We start from the raw sequence: 21689 nt of genomic DNA, 5'->3' as shown, positions 1-21689 counted from the left end.
GTCCACACTTCATAATCCACTGCCATTAACTTCAAGTCAACCAGATGTGCTGTCACCACCATCAACATTTTATTAATTAAAATTCTGAGGAACTATTTTATTCAGTTGAACTAAAATTCTGTAGAACCGTTATATTTAGTTGGTGAGCATTAAAATTTCATAAGCTTTTCATTTAGTGTTTAATTTTCTTTCTTTAAAGGACTGTACAGATAGTCATTTTCTGTTAAAAATATACAGCATATATAACCATGTGAAATCCAGCATTTTCAAAAATCCGGCACCCTTCAGGTCCGGATTTTTGAATATCTACCTGTACTACTGTTTTCAGAAAATTAAAATGGAACAGTTCATCTCATCAGCTAAATTTATTACTATTATAACTTTAAAAGAAAAGACCTGGTTCCATATATATATATATATATATATATATCCATTACAAAGAAAATATTTCATTCTTATGTGACAAAAAAGGAAAATTCAGAAGTGCAACTGTAATTTTTAAAACACAAGAAATGTACCATGCACTTACTGTGGATATAACAGACGACAGGATGAGTAAGGCCATGTCTAGAAAGTGTCATCAACACTTCTGCTGCACTTTTTCTCCAAACAGTGTTATGTGGAGGACACCAACTGGTGATTGCACTAAACAATAAAGTTAAATCATCTTTTATAGAGAGCTCTTCTGCTGGTCCAGGATGACTACACAGTCGCACTAAAACCTAAATAAGTTGATTTTGTTGTTTGTTAAAAAAATGTTTTTTTTTTCATTTTTTAATATTTAATGTTTTTTTTTTAAAAAAATTATCACAGATTTTCACGTGTTCAATTTTCTTCCACATGCATACTTAGTTATCACCTATGTTAAAAGGATTTACAGGAATATGAAAATATATTCAGAAATTTCCAAAACATGGATTTTGGCACCTCTTGATATTAAATGCAGTGTTTGCTGTAGTGAATTTTGACTTTTAATAATTTTCAAAGGTGAACTTAACTTGTACATATTTGGTCTGATGTATTACAATAAATAACTTTTATTATTAAAAGACCAGAAGATAAATGATAAAATATATATACAAAGAGCCAACAAGTTTCACTAGCCACTGTCTAGCATTTCAAGGCTGAACTGGTGTGAAAACAAATGCATTGAGTTACATTTCAAAAAACACACTTTAGTAACTGTTAGGTCGTTACATTTGATCATTCTGTTTGAAGGCGTGCATGTGTTCGAAAGCTTCAGTCAGATACCGGTACATGACCACGTGTTTTGTAGTTGTTTGCATATTGTAATTCTGTTGAACTGAGTTAAAAGCTCATAACATCAGAGTGGTTTTTAAACCAACTACCATGATCAGACAAATCTTAGGATCACCTAAAGATGAGGTACCTTTCTTCAAATGTCCTGGAGTATATGAAATTCCATGCACGTGTGGCCTTTCTTACATTGGTCAGACTTCGAGAAGTTTTGAAATAAGACAGAAGGAACATGTGGGGGATGTCAATCATAATAGAATAATCACATCTGGTTTAGCACATCATTTCTCAACATCAAATCATGTTATAGATTGGAAAAACAGTTCTATGCCTTACATCAAGAATGACTACAGATACAGAACTTTAAAAGAAGCAGCTATGGTATTATGCACAGGCAATAATTTAAATAGAAATCAGGGCATTGTTCTTAAAGACATATGGAAAAATCTCATCATCTCTCTCAGTTCAACAGAATTACAATATGCAAACAACTACAAAACACGTGGTCATGTACCGGTATCTGACTGAAGCTTTCGAACACATGCACGCCATCAAACAGAATGATCAAATGTAACGGCCTAACAGTTACTAAAGTGTATGTTTTTTGAAATGTAACTCAATGCATTTGTTTTCACACCAGTTCAGCCTTGAAAATGCTAGACAGTGGCTAGTGAAACTTGTTGGCTCTTTGTATATATATTTTATCATTTATCTTCTGGTCTTTTAATAATAAAAGTTATTTATTGTAATTTTCAAAGGTGATAAATTAGCTGAACTGGAATTTATGTGTTAAGTACAGTAACTTATTAAATGGTATGCTAAGCATGAGGAATTAGCTGGAACATTATCCTATTCAGAGGATAATGTTCATACAGCAGTAGCAAGCACTTATCTTCTAATAAATATTATTAGAAGATGTATATTTTTTTTTAGTTAAGTGTGGTATATCATCAACATCTGCAAAGTAAACACGCCTAAAGTAATTTTATATCATTGTAAATTTCATTTACTGTACTTCTGCTAGGAAGTGTATAACACACAACTTATCAAATTAGATTTATTGCATTACTTCAGGCAATTGGAGATTTGATATTACACTTAACGATTAAACCAAATTCACTACAAAAAATTCATAATACTCTAGGAAAGTTTGCTATAAAGGATGACATGAATATAATAAAAACAAAATGGAAATGCCTAATTAGGAAATGAGAAATAAAAGCAAATAAAAAAAGTGCTAATGCTGCACTTTGTAAAAAGTACATCAAAATTTGGAAATAAGCATTCTATTAACTACTAAAATAAGAAATAAAAGAAACAGTTTTTTCTAGAAGCAGGTGGTCTTACCTAGTACAATAAAAATATTTAATATCATCCTTTTTTGGTAAGTAACCTCATAAGGTATACAGGATAACATAGTTGTGTAAAGTAAGTTCACGTTATTTCTAACTTACTATCACTAATTTTCTTCCAAATTTATCAGTTATTTGTCAGGACTAATACTGTCAAATTCAAATGGACTTTTAAGGCACTGTTTTTGTTTCATAGCTTGAAGGGTCAAAGCTGTATAACTGAAGAGACCTCCATGTAGCCTTTCATGGAATGCAGAGAACTGGCCAGGGCTTCTGATTTCATGTCCAATCCTTATCCTCTCATGGGGCACCCTATTAGGTATCTACCTGGATACTGAATGAATTAGGATGGGCTGGCAATTTGGGATACACTCAACCAAATTGTATTATTATTGGCTTAAACCAAAATGCAAAATGATGGTACAACATGACAGAATTTTATGCTGGTTGGGGCATCGCCTGGTTAAACAAGGTTCGTGCTGCTTTTGTCAGAGAACCTGGATGAACAGTAAAAATTCAGCTACTGGAACAAATCATAGAACATATTCCAACTCAATAACAGCAGAGATCAAGATTAGCACAATAGGTGTTACCAACAAAGAGGATAAAAAGAGATGAGATCTTTCTAAGTAACAAATACAAAATTTATGTTCAGGCAATAACAATCAGGGAAAAGAAAGAGTAGTTATAGTATTCAACACTAAATACAACGATAATCTTCTTGAATGACAAACAATATCAAGTATAGTGATTTGGACAAATATCAGAATGGGAAACTGAACAATAAGACTTGATATTGTTTAGTTTCCAATGGTCCCACAGAAGGCTCTATTAAGGAAGAAATAATTATCAGACATAAAATGTTTTAGAAAAATTTGGATAAAAGAGCAAAGCTAATAATAATGATAAGTACCTACTAGACTTTTGCTTATGACCTGGACTACTTATTACTAACACCATAAAAATTAGCACAAATTCACACATGTAGAAAAATGCAAGGAATATGAAAATTCTCATTGAATGTATAATTGTTGATAGTGATGAGAGACTTAAGGATAGACTCCTTAAGAAAGTCACTTCTTGGCCTGTGGAAGTCACCAACAAGCTTAAACCTTATAACTCTAGACCCCCCCCCCCCCCGATTATATGGACTCCCAAAAATACATAAACAAAATGTGCCATTACGTCCCATAGTGGATGGCATTGATTCCCCCACACATAAATTAGCCAAACATTTAGCCAAAACGCTCACACACTACACTGGCAACACACCATCACACATAAAAAACTCGGCCCACTTTAAAGCCAGTATAGAAAACCTCACACTCCAACACACTGACATAATGGTCAGTTTTGACGTCTCCTCCCTATTCACTAATGTCCCACTCAAAGAAACCCTTGAGCTCATCCAAGCCAAGTTTCCTCCCGATATCTCAGCCCTATTTCAGTTCACAATGAACTCAGGCTATTTCGTTTGGCAAGGAAAGTTCTACAAACAGATAGAGGGGACAGCCATGGGTTCACCACTTTCCCCACCCTTGGCCAATTTCTTTATGGAGACATTTGAAGAGAAAGCCTTAAACTCCGCCCCACAAAAACCCACTATTTGGCTTCGTTATGTGGATGATGTGTTTGCTATTTGGCTACATGGCTCAGACTCACTCCACTCCTTCCTAACACACTTAAACAACCAACATCCCAGAGTCCAGTTCACCTTAGAAAAAGAGGAAAACGACACCCTCCCCTTCCTAGACACTTTAATCACCCACCAGCTTGATGGATCTTTGGTTTTCTCTGTTTACAGAAAACCCACCCACACTGGCAGATACATTCACCAGCAATCCCCCCCCCCCTCACAACAATATGGGGTGATAAAAACACTATATAACAGGGCAAAATTAATCTGCTCAGATGACAAGGCCCTGACTTTGGAACTAAACCACATCCTCAACACTTTCTTAGCCAATGGCTATAACCCCAAAAAAATCCAAAAAATACTAAAACCTGAAAACCACAACCCCCCTCCCCCCCTCAACAATAAAGACTACACCAAGGCTATCACTATCCCCTACATCCAGGGCACCTCTGAAAAAATAACTAATATCCTCAAAAAATATGACCTTACTTCCTGTTACAGACCATATAAAAAGTTGGCATCCCTTATCCGCTCTACCAAAGACCAACCACTTCCCCTAGACCTACCTGGTGTATACCAGGTCCCTTGCAGCTGCAAATTGTCCTACTTTGGCCAAACAGGCAGAACAACAAATATCAGGATTTCAGAACACCAAAACTACATCCGGTTTCACCAGTACAGCCGCTCTGGGCTGGCAGACCATGCCTTAGATACCCACCATAAAATTCGTTGGAAGAAGACAAAAATAATCCATCGCAGCAAGTTTAAATACGAAAGATTATTCAAAGAATCTTCAGCAGCTCTAAAAAACATTCCTAACCTCAACAAATTTGGGTGCATGAAACTGCCCCAAATTCGGGAGACTTTCATTATGAGAACTTCAGCCCAACTGCCAAGACTACAAAATTAGCCCGCAAGAGGGCACCATTAGGACTTTAGGAACAAAATTAGTGTCTTAATTTCTTCCTCATTTGCTTTGTTAGTTCCTTTAGTGCACATACCATATCTTTATGTTCCTGAAGATGGCAATGTGACATTGTCGAAATATAGAAGTGATTCATTAAAGTTATCTTTAAGAAATGATAGTAAGGTAGAAAATACCCAACAAGAATGCAATCAGAATTACATAGCAATACTGGAAGTAGAAAAAGTCATCAAACACTTGAAATGTGAAAAGGCAGCTGGAGTAGATAATATTCGACCAGAAATGGTCAAATATGGGGTATAAAAGTTTCACAATGGCTGCATTGCATAATTCAGAAGGCCTGGTCAGGTAGTCAAATTCTAGATGATTGGAGTAGAGCTCTCATAGTACCCATCTGTAAAAAGGGAAATAAAACTAAATTGAGAATTATCGAGATATTTCCCTATTGAGTGTTCCTAGTAAAATTTATGGAAGTATACCTGAGAAATATCTAAGAAAAATTAGATGTTTCTCAAGGAAGGGAAGCTTGGTCAAGAAAAGATGGATTCAAACCAAAAAAGATATTGTCGGGATTATTTTTATTTTAAGATGAATAGTTGAGAAATCTTAAGAATATAACAAAATATAGTATTTAAGTTTTTGTAGATCTTAAAATTACATATGACAAGGTGTGAAGAGGAAAGATGTTCAAAAATGCTAGTTATGTCTCTATTTGAGCTGTAAGTCAGAAGTTAGAAATAAAAAAGTTACAGGAAGATGGTGTGATGTTAAATCAAGTATGTGAGAAGGGTGTACATTATCTCCACTGTTATTCATGGATCACATTACGAAGTGGTAATAAACCTAATATCAAAACTGGTGATGTTAATCTCAGCTCTCTTTATGCAGATGTTATTATTATCCTTTCTTTTAAGCTTACACGGTGATCCAAATGCATTTTTTGAAAATTATGGACACAACTACCATGTTTGAATAAAAACTTTAGTTTAATATAACTAAATTATTATTATTATTATCATCATCAGTGCCCATGGGTTCAATGCCTGTTTCACCATTCTTTGCCATTTCTCCATTTCTCTCTTTCCATTGCCAGGTGATGAAAATCCTGCGACTTCTTTCCATATCACTCTTTCACATTATCTACCTACTCCTGCCTTGGCCATTCTCTTCTATTTATACCATTCACTGCACAAACTATGAAGGTTTTGATCTTTCAACTGCTATCCATTCTGCAGATACATCCAAACACCTTTAGATTTTCTGCATTCTCTTTGCAGTTACTTTTGCGATACAGTTATTCAGTTGTAACCTTTTGTACCATCCAATTCATAGAACATAGCTGCTTTAGATTCTTTAGAAAGCCAATGTTTGTCTCACAGAGACCTTGACCATTACCCATGTCTCACAATTATAGAGAGCATTTATAAATATGCATGTTTCCAGCTGTCTCAGCTTTATGAGAAAGATCGCTGTTTTATTTTTCCATATCAGTTGAATGTATGAATGAGTATAATATGCCTGAGCGAATAAGGACAACAAATCAGAATGGGATAGTTAGTATAAGGCATCAAGGTAGGGATGGGGCTAATGGGGGGTCTGAAATTCATGTACACTAATGCTAGGAGTATTAGGAACAAGAAGGAAGAATTTTTGGCCATGTTGGTTGCCGCTAGAGGATTCGTAGTATGTAGTGTTCGTTGAGAGCTCCTGATAAGATAAGTGTTATTTTAAGTTATCATTAACAGATTTACTTGAATATTACATAGTTTTGTTTGCTTTGCATATCTTAGTGTGTCTGTTTGTGTTTCAATTATTAATTTGATAAAGTGTGATAGAAGTGAGTATGGCTCCCGTAAAAAGGAAAATGGCAGCTAGTAATAATGGTTCGCCATCTTTATTCAATAACTGTAATATAAAGGAGATTATTCAGTGTACTATCCGCGAAATGTACGTTTTGCGGAGTGTGGTTGGTGTATGGTTAGATGATAATAAAGGAGTGAATGTGCATAGAAAATGTAAGGAAAATGAGGAATTAAAGTGTACTTCAGGTCATGAGTGTGATATTTTTGTTAAACTTCAGAAGGAAGCAAATAGTGATATGACAAGAAATGGTGAGGTTGTACCAGAGAACTGTGAGGGCGTGAATGTAGAAAGTGTGAATGATGGTATTAATACAGAGCAAATTAATGGTTTAACAGAAAATAAAAAAGATGAGATAGATGCTATGAGCGAGATCGTGTTGTTGAGCAGAGCGATACAAAGAGCAAAGCGGCAGCTAGAGCGTATGAACAAAAGTCTACTGAGTGTACCAACCAATAATAAAAAGTATGATAGGAAAAATAAGAGTATGAGTGTGAACTTAAACAAAATGAAGGAGAGAATGCTATGGAGATTTGTTAGTACGAGGTGTGTTAGTAGAGGATTTGACAAAATCATACCAACCTGGTGCGACCATCAAGGACGTAACTGAGAGAGCAAAAGGAAAGGTGAAAGAAATGATTGTTGTGGCAGGTACAAATGATTTGAAAGGAGATAAAATGGAAATGATAGAGGACCTGAATGAATTGTTTGAAGTAGCAAAAGAAAAGAGTGAGCGAGTTAGGATGATTAGTCTTTTGCCACAGTATGATAGTGAAGTGTTTAAAAGGAGGGTCATAATTGCAAATGACTTTATGCGTGGGTTATGCAGGATGAGTGGTGTGGAATTTGTGGACATGTGGAGTGAGTCAGATGGGCAAAAGGATCTATATAAGATGGATGGCTTGCATCTGAATGGATTCAGTGTACGGAGACTTGAAAAAGTGTTGTTGAATGAAGTGGATGTGCAGAATCAAGGAAACTAGATTTATTAAGGAAGGGAGGGAATAAAACACATTTATTTTAAAATATTCTTAATATACAACAGTGTAAAACATACAACTGCATACAAAATCATGTTAAGTCTTGTTGAAATATGTCTTAGCTATATTAGTATGTGGGGGGTATAAAAACGTGGGTTGTTGCACTCACTTCAACAGTACATAACTATCACTTCAACTGTACACTTGTGTCACCTATCACCCATTATTTTGTTAAAAATGACAGAGCAACACGATATCCCAAAATCAATGGTCACTAAGCAGCTACAGAAACACAGCAAGTTGTCGCTCAAGTGCATGGTGTATCTCAAAGCATAATTTTGCGAGTTCGGAATCACTTTCTGGACACAGGAAATGTTTGCCAAAGACAAGGTCAAGGTAGCCCGTCATCAACAACTCCAACAGATAATCATCATCATCATCAAATTCCTGCCATGTACCCTCAAGGGGTGTACAGGATATGATAGTACTACATGAAAAAATATTACATCATTATTAATTTCCTATCTACAATTTTCCTCCAAATCAGTCTGTTACTTGTCAACACTCCAACATTATCAGATCTTATATTTCTATTGTCTAAGGCACTTTGTACCGCATCAATCCACCTATATCTTGGTCTTCCTCTCAGTCGTTTTCCTGCCAACCTGGCAGAGAACACTTGTTTTGCTAATCTTTCCTCGCCCATTCTGTTTAAGTGACCATACCACCTGAGATGAGCTCTGCTAACGCATTCCTGGATGTTGACAATGTCAAGTTCTTTCCTAATATCCTCGTTTTTAATATGATACTGCCATTGATGCCATCTGTTCACGCCTATAATCTTTCTCAGGACTCTCATATCTGAAGTCTCTATTCTTTGGTCAAGTGTTTTACTTCTGACCCAGCTCTCAGATCCATAAGTTAAAACTGGTTTGAACACTGTCTTGTATACAGCTAATTTAGTGTTCCGACTAATTTCTCTCTTATTCCATATGAATTTATTCAATTGACTTCCCACCATACCAGCTTTGCTGATTCTGTTGTCTATTTCTATATTTAATTTACCATCTTCAGTAAAAATCGTGCCTAAATAACTGAAATGTTTTACTTGTTCCACAGGTTCTCCATTCACAACACAGTTGACATTTTCAATGATTCTGCCTATTTTCATTGTCTTTGTCTTTTTATTGCTGACCTTCATACTATATCTATTGCAAGAGCTATTCAATTTAGTCAGAGAATCTTGCAGACTTGTAGCGGATTTATTTAGAAGTATAAAATCATCCGCATAAAGCAAAGAGCTGACATTAACATCTCCAATTTTGATATCATGTTTAATACCACTTTCCTTCATAATGTGATCCATATAGATAATGAATAATAACAGAGGGGATAATGTACATCCTTGTCTCACACCAGATTTAACATTAAACCATCTTTCTGTACTTCCTTCAATTCTAACTGCTGACTTACAACTCAAATAAAGACTAAGTATTGCTTGATATAATGCCCCATTGACACCATATAACTGCAGCGTATTGAATAGCTTCTCTCTTGGCACCTTGTCATATGCCTTTTCAAGATCGACAAAACTTAAATACAGATCTTTGTTATATTCCTAGGCTTTCTCGACTATTTGTCGTAAAGTGAAGATCTGATCCTGACAGCTCTATTTGGCCTGAATCCAGCTTGTTCTTCACCAAGCTTTTCTTCCACAATTCTTCTCAACCGTTTCTCAAGTATACTTGCATAGATCTTGCCAGGAACACTCAGTAGGGAAATACCTCTGTAATTCACACATGCAGTTTTATTTCCCTTTTTATATATGGGTACTATGAGAGCTCTACTCCAATCATCGGGAATTCGTCCCTCTGTCCAGGCTTTCTGAACTATGCAGTGCAGCCACTGTAAGACTCTTATACCACCATACTTCAGCATTTCTGGTCGAATATAATCTACCCCTGCTGCCTTTCCACATTTCAAGCCTTTGATGGCTTTTTCTACTTCAAGTATGGATATGTATTCCTGACTACATGCCTGGTCAGTGTTTTTTACAACTGCACTGTCATCACTGCTTGTTTCATTTAGCAGTTTTTCAAAGTAATTACTCCATACTTCAAGGATATCTTTTTCTCCCGTTTTCATGTCACCTTTATCATCTCTAATTCCTTTTATAGCACTCTTTCCTCCATTCTTAAGCTTCTTCAACAACCTCCAGAATATTTTGCCCCCTTCTTGATATTTATTTTCTATATTCTTGCCAAAGTCCTCCCATGACTTTTGTTTAGCTAGTTTTACACAGTGTTTAGCATTCTTGCATTTGTCTCTATATTCTCTAAGAGCACAAGCTGACTTATTTGCCAGGAACTTTTGGTATGCTTTCTTCTTTTCCTTCACTGCCTCTTTGACCTCCTGTGTCCACCAGGGAGTTCTGATTTTTTTATCCTTACAAACAACCTCACCACATGCCTCTCTGGCAGAATCAATCAATGTTTTCTTCAGAGTTTGCCACTGAATCTCCAAGGTTTGATTCCTGTTCTCAAACTCTTTCATTTTTCCTTCAATAATCTTTGTGTATTTTAGTCTACAGCTCACATCTGAGAGCTGCTCAACTTTTATTCGCTTTAAAACTTTCTTACATGTTATTCTTTTCAATATGAAATTCAATTTTATCCTGCTCAAGACTAAATAGTGATCACTTCCAATTTCAAATCCTCTGTACACTCTGGTGTCCTGCTCCAGGGAGAAAACATCACTATCAACAATAACATAGTCAATGAGACTTTTCTTATTCCTAGCCTCTTCTCTCCATGTGAATTTGTGCACATTTTTATGTTGGAACATGGTGTTATAATAACCAGTCCACGTCCTGAGCAGAAATCCAACAGATATTTGCCATTATTAGCAGCTTTGCTCTTTTCTCCAAATTTTCCCAAAATATTTTTGTATGTCTCACAATGATTTCCTACTCTGCTATTTAGATCCCCAACAAGGACCAACTTTTCATTTTTCATTGTGTCAGTTGCTTTTTCTAAAGCCTCAAAAAATTCCTCCACTTCTACCTTAGTAGAACCTTCTGTGGGACCATAGGCACAAATAAGTCTCGTTGTCCAGTTCCCCATTCTCATATTTGCCCACATTACTCTACTTGAGACTGACTGCCATTCAAGAAGATTAGCCTCATATTTTGTGTTGAATACTATGGCTACTCCTTCTTTTCCTTGATTGTCATTGCCTGAATATAACATTTTGTATTTATTGCTCAGAAAGATCTCACAGTTTTGGTCTTTTTTGTTTCAGTCACCCCTATTGTGTCGATCTGGTACTTATCTAATTCCTCAGCTAGCTCCATTTCTTTGCCATTCAGGCTTCTTACGTTGATAGTACCGATCTTTAACTCTGGTGATGTTGAGTTGGGGTTTATTTTCAGATTTGTTAATCAGTACAGATAATCAGTATTTGTCATTACTTGCCAGAAGAAATCGAACATTTAATGCAACGCAACTTCAAATAGAACTTGCCGCAGCAACAGGAAGGCTGATATCAACACAGACAATACAAAATAGTCTTCGTGCCACAGATTTATATGCTCGAAGACCAATGGTTTGCATTCCACTTACTGCAAATCAGAAAAGAGCCCGAAGAATTTGGGCACAGGAACACTGCAATTGGACAAATGAGGATTGGGCTGATGTACTTTTTAGTGACGAGTCCAGGTTCAATCTGCAACCAGATAACTGACATATCTTGGCATGAAAATGGAACAAGAAATAATCCACAGTTTGTTCATGAAAGATCCCATCATCAAGGTGGTAGTTTAATGGTATGGGCTGGAATATGTATAGGTGGCCATACTGATCTCTGTTTTATCAGAAACAGTTCCTTAACTGCCAAAAAAGATATCGTAATGAGATTTTGGAACCTATAGTTCATCCATATGTTGCTGCAATTGGCCAAAAATTCATTTTTATGGATGACAATGCTCGTCCATACTGTGCAAATTTGGTACAAGAGTGGTTTGAGGAAGAAGGTATTGGATGAATGGACTGGCCTGCCTGTTCACCAGATTATAATCCAATCGAACATGCCTGGGATGCTTTAGGGAGGAGAGTTTCTGCTTGACTGGTGCCAGTATGATCGCTTCAAGAGCTAGAAATTCCTCTCACAGAAGAGTGGGGAAATATCCCACAAGAAGTGTTTGATCATCTTATCCAGTCCATGCAATCAAGATGTACTGCTGTTTTGGCTGTTAATGGAGACCATACGTCCTATTAAAAATTAACAAAAGCGTTTTTGGCTATTCTTGTTATTTTTGTTAAAATTATTTCACAATAAAATGTATAATTTGTTAAATTTGCAATAAATATCGATTATTTAAACAATATCATATCAACTACACCCAATCCATAAGTAATATTTATTCATGTATAAAGTACCCAATAGTTAAAATTATTTGAAGAAATTTATAATTAACCAACAGAAACTAAAATATCCCCTAATTGTTTTGAGCAGTGTACTGATGTCATAGAATTCTCTTCGGATGCTGCTTCTATTGCCTGCTTAAATATTTTTCTCAGGTAGTATGCCTTAAAGGTTGCATTATTCTCCTGGTTCATAGGTTGTATGAGAGAAGTTGTATTTGGCAGTATCACTTTAATGTAGTAAGTATTTTGCCTTGGGTGAACTGTAGACTAAAATACACAAAGATTATTGAAGAAAAAATGAAAGAGTTTGAGAACAGGAATCAAACCTTTGAGATGCAGTGGCAAACTCTGAAGAAAACATTGATTGATTCAGCCAGAGAGGCATGTGGTGATGTTGTCTGCAAGGATAAGAAAATCAGAACTCCCTGGCAGACACAGGAAGTTAAAGAGGCAGTGAAGGAAAAGAAGAAAGCATATCAAAAGTTCCTATCAAATAAGTCAGCTTGTGCTCTTAGAGAATATAGAGACAAATGCAAGAATGCTAAACACTGTGTAAAACTAGCTAAACAAAAGTCATGGGAGGACTTTGGCAAGAATATAGAAAATAAATATCAAGAAGGTGACAAAATATTCTGGAGGTTGTTGAAGAAGCTTAGGAATGGAGGAAAGAGTGCTGTAAAAGGAGTTAGAGATGATAAAGGTGACATGAAAACGGGAGAAAAAGATATCCTTGAAGTATGGAGTAATTACTTTGAAAAACTGCTAAATGAAACAAGCAGTGATGACAGCACAGTGGTAAAAAACACTGACCAGGCATGCAGTCAGGATTACATATCCATACTTGAAGTAGAAAAAGCTATCAAAGGCTTGAAATGTAGAAAGGCAGCAGGAGTGGATGATATTCGACCAGAAATGCTGAAGTATGGTGGTATAAGAGTCTTACAGTGGCTGCACTGCATAGTTCAGAAAGCCTGGACAGAGGGACGAATTCCCGATGATTGGAGTAGAGCTGTCATAGTACCCATATATAAAAAGGTAAATAAAACTGCATGTGAGAATTACAGAGGTATTTCCCTACTGAGTGTTCCTGGCAAGATCTATGCAAGTATACTTGAGAAACGGTTGAGAAGAATTATGCAAGAAAAGTCTGGTGAAGAACAAGCTGGATTCAGGCCAAACAGAGGCTGTCAGGATCAGATCTTCACTTTACGACAAATAGTTGAGAAAGCATGGGAATATAACAAAGATCTGTATTTAAGTTTTGTCGATTTGGAAAAGGCTTATGAAAAGGTGCCAAGAGAGAAGCTATTCAATACGCTGCAGTTATATGGTGTCAATGGGGCATTATATCAAGCAATACTTAGTCTTTATTTGAGTTGTAAGTCAGCAGTTAGAATTGAAGGAAGTACAGAAAGATGGTTTGATGTTAAATCTGGTGTGAGACAAGGATGTACATTATCCCCTCTGTTATTCATTATCTATATGGATCACATTATGAAGGAAAGTGGAATTAAACATGATATCAAAATTGGAGATGTTAATGTCAGCTCTTTGCTTTATGCGGATGATGTTATACTTCTAAATAAATCCGCTACAAGTCTGCAAGATTCTCTGACTAAATTGAATAGCTCTTGTAATAGATATGGTATGAAGGTCAGCAATAAAAAGACAAAGACAATGAAAATAGGCAGAATCATTGAAAATGTCAACTGTGTTGTGAATGGAGAACCTGTGGAACAAGTAAAACATTTCAGCTACTTAGGCACGATTTTTACTGAAGATGGTAAATTAAATATAGAAATAGACAACAGAATCAGCAAAGCTGGTATGGTGGGAAGTCAACTGAATAAATTCATATGGAATAAGAGAGAAATTAGTCGGAACACTAAATTAGCTGTATACAAGACAGTGTTCAAGCCAGTTTTAACTTATGGATCTGAGAGCTGGGTCAGAAGTAAAACACTTGACCAAAGACTAAAGAACGCAGATATGAGAGTCCTGAGAAAGATTATAGGCGTGAACAGATGGCATCAATGGCAATATCATATTAAAAACGAGGATATTAGGAAAGAACTTGACATTGTCAGCATTCAGGAATGCGTTAGCAGAGCTAATCTCAGGAGGTATGGTCACTTAAACAGAATGGGCGAGGAAAGATTAGCAAAACAAGTGTTCTCTGCCAGGTTGGCAGCAAAATGACCCAGAGGAAGACCAAGATATAGGTGGATTGATGCGGTACAAAGTGCCTTAGACAATAGAAATATAAGATCTGATAATGTTGGAGTCTTGACAAGTAACAGACTGATTTGGAGGAAAATGGTAGATAGGAAGTTAGTAATGATGTAATTTTTATCATGTAGTACTATCATATCCTGTACACCCCTTGAGGGTACATGGCAGGAATTTGATGATGATAAACTACCATTTTAACTTTAGATCTCCTTTGGCATTGTCACCTAATAAAAGAGTCATTCTATCCTTTGCAACTTTATAACCATGCTGAGATTTCTCTGATTAGACAGAAAAGTCTTGGAATTCACTTCCAAAACAGGCTGGTTGGTTTCATCGACATTAAATATTTGATGATCACAATAGCCTCCTTCTTCCACAATTTTCTTCAAAATCTCTGGATAATTTGTGGCCACCTCCTTATCTGCACTTTAGCTTCACCTGTGATTGAACAATATGTAAGCTATTTGTATGTATGAAATGCTCTTTTTGAAATGCTCAAACTACCAGCACCAGCATGGAATTCTTCTTCTTTTGCATCACTGGCATCATTCCCTTTCTTTCAAGGTTGCAAAGAGACTTAATGCTTTTGATTTAATAAGGTCAGTGCCTAGAGGGATCCGTTTCTGGTTTCAATTTTCAATCCATGTAGAAAGAAATCTCTCTAATTCAATCATTATAATATTTTGATTTCAAGTAGTTTGCATGCATGATGAACTTGAAGCAGCCTTACCTTTCTCTTTGTATTCAACAGCTTTGCTTAAATTTGCTGTTATAGTTGATTCATCCATTTTGTGTTCTTGTCCTATCTTTGCTCTGGACTTGGCTTGTTCATTTTTCTTTATTATTTCAAGTTTTTCTTCCAATGAGATTACTTTTCGCAACTTTTTCGCACTTCCACTTTTTTGCTCAATAATTCTTTTACTCATGATTAAAGGTTAGGAAAATACTTTAAAATAAAAAAGTAAGGAAAAGAATTGCAAAGGAAGCACAAGATACAATCAGCAAAATGCTACGTAATTAGCATACGTTTTTGCAGTAAATTTGGAACATAGTGTACATGGAAATAGTGTAGTACTGAATGCCATTACAAAATAACTTTGTAAAATGGTTTAAATCGGTAACAAAATTATTCCACCCTTCTGAGTGATTTTTTAAATTATCCATAAAAAATGCATAGATAGAAAATTTTTTAAATCTGTAACATTTATTTTTAAGATGTATATAGGCACACTAATTGAATTTTAAGGGTGCATTAATTGCATCTGGGTATAAAAAATAAATGAAGCATTGATTGAAAATGCACTAATCGGAGATGCATTCATTGAGGGATTGCTGTATAGACATTTTTATTTTTACATAGAGCTTTATCCACAATTAATCTTAACATTAATATATGGTGAACAGTACTTCTGTCTCTTCTAAATCCTGTTTTACTCATCTTCCAGACTTTCTTCCATTATTTTTCTTATTCTTTCTGCTAATATCATCAATAAGTACGAGGGTTGTCTGAGAAGTTCTTGGCTGAAAAAAAAAAATGGCAATACTATTGACAAGATTTTTTTTTCTAAGTTGGTACATCTGTCCTAAGCATCCATGTGAAATTGCAAGTCATTCTATCAAGTAGTTTGCTTTATACACCTGTCTGAAGCAAAAGTGTTGTCTGCATCCCTTGAAATTGATAAAATTTGGTATCATGCAGTTATAAAATTCTTTAAAATAACGTTTAACACCAAAAGAAATTCATAGAAGTTTATGGGCACTCTTCTCCTTTGTTTTCGACAATTAAGAAATGGGCTACCGAGTTTAAACGGCCGTACCAGCCTTGAAGACAATCCACATGAAGGATATCAAAAAAGTATAAAACCACCACAAATCACTCTTCAAGTGCGAGTCAAAGTGCATGAAATTGCTGAGACTATAGGCATTTCAAAAGAATGTGTAGGATATATTTTGCATGAAGAATTGCAAATGAAAAGACTTTGTGCAAGATGGGTGCCACATTTGCGCTCACAGCAGATCAAAAACACACTCGCATGAAAATCTCTGAACAGTGCTTGGAGCATTTTAACAAGAATAAAACTGATTTCATGCATTAATTTATTACTATGGGTGAGACTTAGTTTGGCGGTTGTTCAGCGAACAACCGCCAAAAAAGGTCATGGCATTGGTGTTTTGGGATGCCACAAGGCATTTTGCTCATTAATTATCTTGAAAAGGGTAAAACAATAACCAGGGAATATTATTCCGATCTTTTAACCAGACTAGACAAAAAAATTAGTGAGAAAAGACCCAATTTGCAGAAGAAAAAATCATCTTTCATCAGAACAATGTACCTACCCACAAAGGTGGCAATGGGAAAATTAAGGGATCTGCACTATGAATTGTTGGAACATCCACCCTATTCCCTAGATTTGGCTTCCTCTGACTTCAATCTCTTCCCAAAACTAAAACTCTTCCTTGTTGGTCAGCGTTTTTCTTTGAATCAAGGGGTGATTACAGCTTTAGAACAGTATTTTACAGATGTTACTGAGAACGACTACAGGGACAGGATAATGGTACTGGAGCATCGCTGGAATAAATGTATTAGTCTTAAGAAAGATTATGTTGAAAATTGAAAATAATTTTGAAATTATAAATTTGTTTTTTTCATTGTCAGGCTGAGAACTTTTCAGACCACCCTCATACTTTTCATAAGTGACTGGTTAAAGCAATTGTTTTGTAGTTCATTTTGCTTCCCTTTTTATGATGGGTATTAGGTTCTTTTTTCTTTCAGTACTTTACCTTCTTCCCATGCCATGTTACACAACCAGTACAGTTTGTTTATGATAACCTCACTACCATGTTTCAGCATCACTCCAGTAATCTCATCATTCCCAGGAATTAGAAGATGTTGCACTTCTAAACAAATCCAGTACAAGTTTGCAAGATTCCTGACTAAACTGAATGACTGTTGTAACATATATGGTATGAAAATCAGCAATAAAAAGATAAAAATAATGGATACAGGCACAAATTTTGAAAACATCAACTGTATCCTGAATTGGAGAACCTCTAGAACAAGTAATCCATTTCAATTATTTAGGCGCAATTTTTAATGAAGATGGCAATTAAATATGGAAATAAAAAAAAGCAGAATTAGTAAAGCTGAAGGAAGTCAACTGAATAAATTTATATTCATTGGTATGAAAATCAGCAATAAAAAGAGAAAAAGAATCGATACAGGCACAAACATCGACTGTATCCTGAATTGGAGAACCTCTAGAACAAGTAATCCATTTCAGTTATTTAGGCACAATTTTTAATGAAGATGGCAATTAAATATGGAAATAAAAAACAGAATTAGTAAAGCTGAAGGAAGTCAGCTGAATAAATTTATATGGAAGAAGAGAGAAATTAGTCAAAACACTAAATTAGCTGTATACAAAACAGTGTTAAAACCAATTTTAATTTATGGATCTGAGAGTTGGGTTAGAAATAAAACACTTGATAAAAGACTGGAGACCTCTGATATGAGAGTTCTGAGAAAGATTACGAGAATGAACAGATGGCATCAATTGCAGTATCACACCAAAAATGACAATAAAACATAGCATTGTTAGCATTCAAGAACGTGTTATTAGAGCTAATCTCAAGTGGCATGGTCACTTAAATAGAATAGGAGAGGAAAGGTTAGCAAAGTAAGTGTTCTTTGCCCAGTTAGCAAGAAAAAGTGTCCTGGAAGAAGACTAAGATGTGGATGGTTTGATACAGTAAAAAGTGATTTAGAAGACAAAATATATGATCTGATAATGTTGGAGTCTTTGGAGGAAAATTGTTAATTGGAAGTTTTAGTAATGATGTAAGTTTTTCACGTAGTACTATCATATATCCTGTAGATCCCTTCCACACCCCCAAGGGTACACATCAAGAATTTAACGATGATGAACCACTCTGGAATTTTTATATGCTATATTTCAGCATTTATGGGCTATTGTCATCTACACTGACAAACTATTCAAGAAGAATGCAATCAGACAGCTGGAATATATGATATTCAACCAGAAATACTCAAATATGGAGGTATAAAAAGTTCTAGAGCATTTTTACTGATAAATTCTTGTAGATAGGCTTATACGTTGGTAACATATGACTATTAAATTATTTCAGGAATTTACAATGTATACTGGAATATTAATTAAAAGAAACTTTAATAAATACTTCCTATATTTCAGCAATGTCACATCGTCATCTTCATGGGAACATAAAACTATGACACATGCATGCAGGCACTACAGAGAGCAAATGAAGCAAAAGAAAGAAAAACTAACGTTGTTCCTAGTCATAAAGGTGACCCCCCCCCCAAGCTGGCTATATTGGGTGGTCTTGGCTGTTGGGCTGAGGTTCTCAAGATACAAGCTTCCCAAATTTGGGGCAGTCTCAAGCACCCAAATTTGTTGAGGTTTGCAAAAGTTTTTTTAGAGCTGAGGCTGATTCCATGAACAATCTTTCATGTTTAAATTTACTGTGGTGTAATAACGTGGCTTTCTTCCAGCATATTCTGTGGCGGGTATCCAGAGCATGGTCTGCAAACCCAGAGTGGCTGTATTGGTGAAACCGGATGTAGTCTTTGTGTTCCAATATCCTGACATTTGCTGTCCTGCCTGTTTGCCCAAAGTAGGACAGTCTACAGCTGCAAGGGACCTGGTATACTCCAGGTAGGTCTAGTGAAAGTGGCTGGTCTTTGGTGGAGCGGATAAGGGATGCCAATTTCTTATATGGTTTGTAACAAGTAGTGGTGTCATATTTTTTTAAGATTTTAGTTAACTTTTCAGAGTGCCCCTGATATAGGGAATGGTGATGGATTTAGTGTAAACTTTGTTATGAAGGGGGGGAGGGGGGGGCCGGTGGGATCATACCTACCCATACAGCCAGATACATTCACCAGCAATTCCACCCCCCCCCCCCCAACAACAACAATATGGGGTTATAAAAACACTATATAACGAAGCAAAATTAATCTGTTCAGATGACAATGTCCTTACCACTGAACTAAACCACATCCTTAACACTTTCTTAGCCAATGGCTACAACCTCTCAAAAATCTAAAAAATATTAAACCCAGTTAACCACAACTCTTCCTCCTCCTCCACATAACAAAGATTACACTAAATCCATCACCATTCCCTATATCAGGGGCAGCTCTGAAAAGTTAACCAAAATCTTATAAAAATATGACACGACTTCTTGTTACATTATTATTATTAGGAATAATAATAATATTATTATTATTCCTATATATTATTATTAGGAATAATAATATATTATTATTCCTATAATAATATATAGGAAGTATTTATTAAAGCTTCTTTTAATTAATATTCCAGTATACGTTGTAAATTCCTGAAATAATTTCGCTGATAAAATTTAGAAGGCCTGGTCAGAAGGTTAAATTCCAGATGATGGGAGTAGAGCTCTCATAGTTTCATGTATAAAACTGAATATAAGAATTACAGAGGAATTTCTCAATTTCTGTTCCAGATAGGATTTACAGAAGAAAACTTGAAAAACTAGCAATATACAAGACAGTTTTGCGCAAAAGGAAGACTTGCACACCACAGATATCAGGGTTCTGAGAAAAATTGATAGAGTGAAAAGACGGTATCAATGAAATAACCACATTAAAAATGAAGATATTAGAAAGTTACTTGACATTAGTTAGCAGTAAAGAGGGTGAAAGCAGTGTTAATCTAAGGCAGTATAATCACTTAAACAGAATAGTATAGGAAAGTTAACAAAGCAGGGGGGGGGTTGATGCCAAGATGGCAGGAAAAGGTCCCTGAGGATGACAAAATCTAGGTAGCATGATGCAGTTAAGTGTGTTAAAAGATAAAGTTAAGATATTATAACATCCGAGTCCTGACAGAGAACAGACCACTTTGGAGGAAAAGTTTTAAAAGGAAGTCAGCAATAATAAGCTTTTCATATAGTACCATCATAATATTTATTGAAACCATTGGTACATATCAGGAATTTAATGATTATACTTTAATAGTCCCAGTTAACATAAATATTAATACAGTAATATAAAATGAACATGCAACAGATTAAAACACACCTCACCTGTACAAAAACTTTCTGCAATAAGATGCGTCTTTCTCTGGAGGTAAACTCACAGCCAAGTTGTAGATCATCAGCATTTTCTAACTCAGGTAAATCAAAGAAAAGATATAGGCACTTGACTAGGGTAGAAGGTAATGATGAAGATGTCATGACATCAACAATGGGAGCTTCACCAGCAGCAAGTAAGTTAACGGTAGTCAACAACATCCACCCATTACTTCTTTCCTCAGTACTTTCAATCTCTAAGAACTTGGCAATTGCACAACTTGCAGCTTCTGAAATAATAAAATAAAATAAATTTATTACAAATTGAAATTTATCTATATCCTCTCACAAAATATTATAAACCTCTATAATAACTCTGTGGTAGACTAAAAGTAAGATAATCCAGAACCTCTTCTGTAAAGACCAAATTTGGAGTGTCTTCAAAGTTGCTTGAAATTTGAAGACACTTCATACATCCAAATAAGAAAAGTACAGAGGCCTATTTCTCTAATACTGACTACAAGATATTTCTTAACATTATCAACAACAAGCTTAAAATAGAAAAAAGATACATAATAAAAAAGCATGCCAATGTATAGAGTTCCGGACCAAGTAGCAGAATTTAATCTGTTTCTGCTACTACGTGCCCTACTCTGCCAAGTTAATATGAAAAAGCAGCCAATGGCAGACTCTCAGTGGATCTTACTCAAGCATTTGGACAATGACTGGAATCCCTTTCTATTCCACTAAAATGTGCCAAAGGCTGTTATCCATCAGTGAAGGAGCCTAAACAATACAACTACCTACTCCTAGTCAATTGGGTTTTCCATCAGATTTGGTCAAAATTCAAAAAGGAGACAAAAAAGGTTGCCCTCTTAGTTTGTTTCTCTTTACAGTTGTTCTAGAACCTTTTTTTTTTTTGCAAGAAGTTGATAATTT

The 21689-nt window shown here is 35.5% G+C and overlaps 1 protein-coding gene across 3 annotated transcripts in view; it reads right to left on the bottom strand.

The window, feature by feature from the left end:
- bchs (WD repeat and FYVE domain containing 3 bchs) overlaps nucleotides 1–21689 on the bottom strand; it is a 1305514-nt gene that overhangs the window by 1207129 nt on the left and 76696 nt on the right. For all 3 annotated transcript variants that reach the window (XM_090399415.1, XM_090399420.1, XM_090399430.1), the window contains exons 4-5: nucleotides 20766–21040; nucleotides 530–722 (exon numbers count right to left, since the gene is read on the bottom strand). In XM_090399415.1, the coding sequence (XP_090255541.1) occupies nucleotides 530–722; nucleotides 20766–21040 (468 nt within the window). The remainder of the gene's footprint in view (nucleotides 1–529; nucleotides 723–20765; nucleotides 21041–21689) is intronic.

Source organism: Typopeltis vanoorti, chromosome 1 (assembly GCF_054136105.1).
Source record: "Typopeltis vanoorti isolate ZY-2024b chromosome 1, IOZ_Tvanoo_1.0, whole genome shotgun sequence".
In the NCBI taxonomy this organism is placed as follows: Eukaryota; Metazoa; Arthropoda; class Arachnida; order Uropygi; family Thelyphonidae; genus Typopeltis; species Typopeltis vanoorti.
This window is presented reverse-complemented; position numbering and strand designations above follow the sequence as displayed.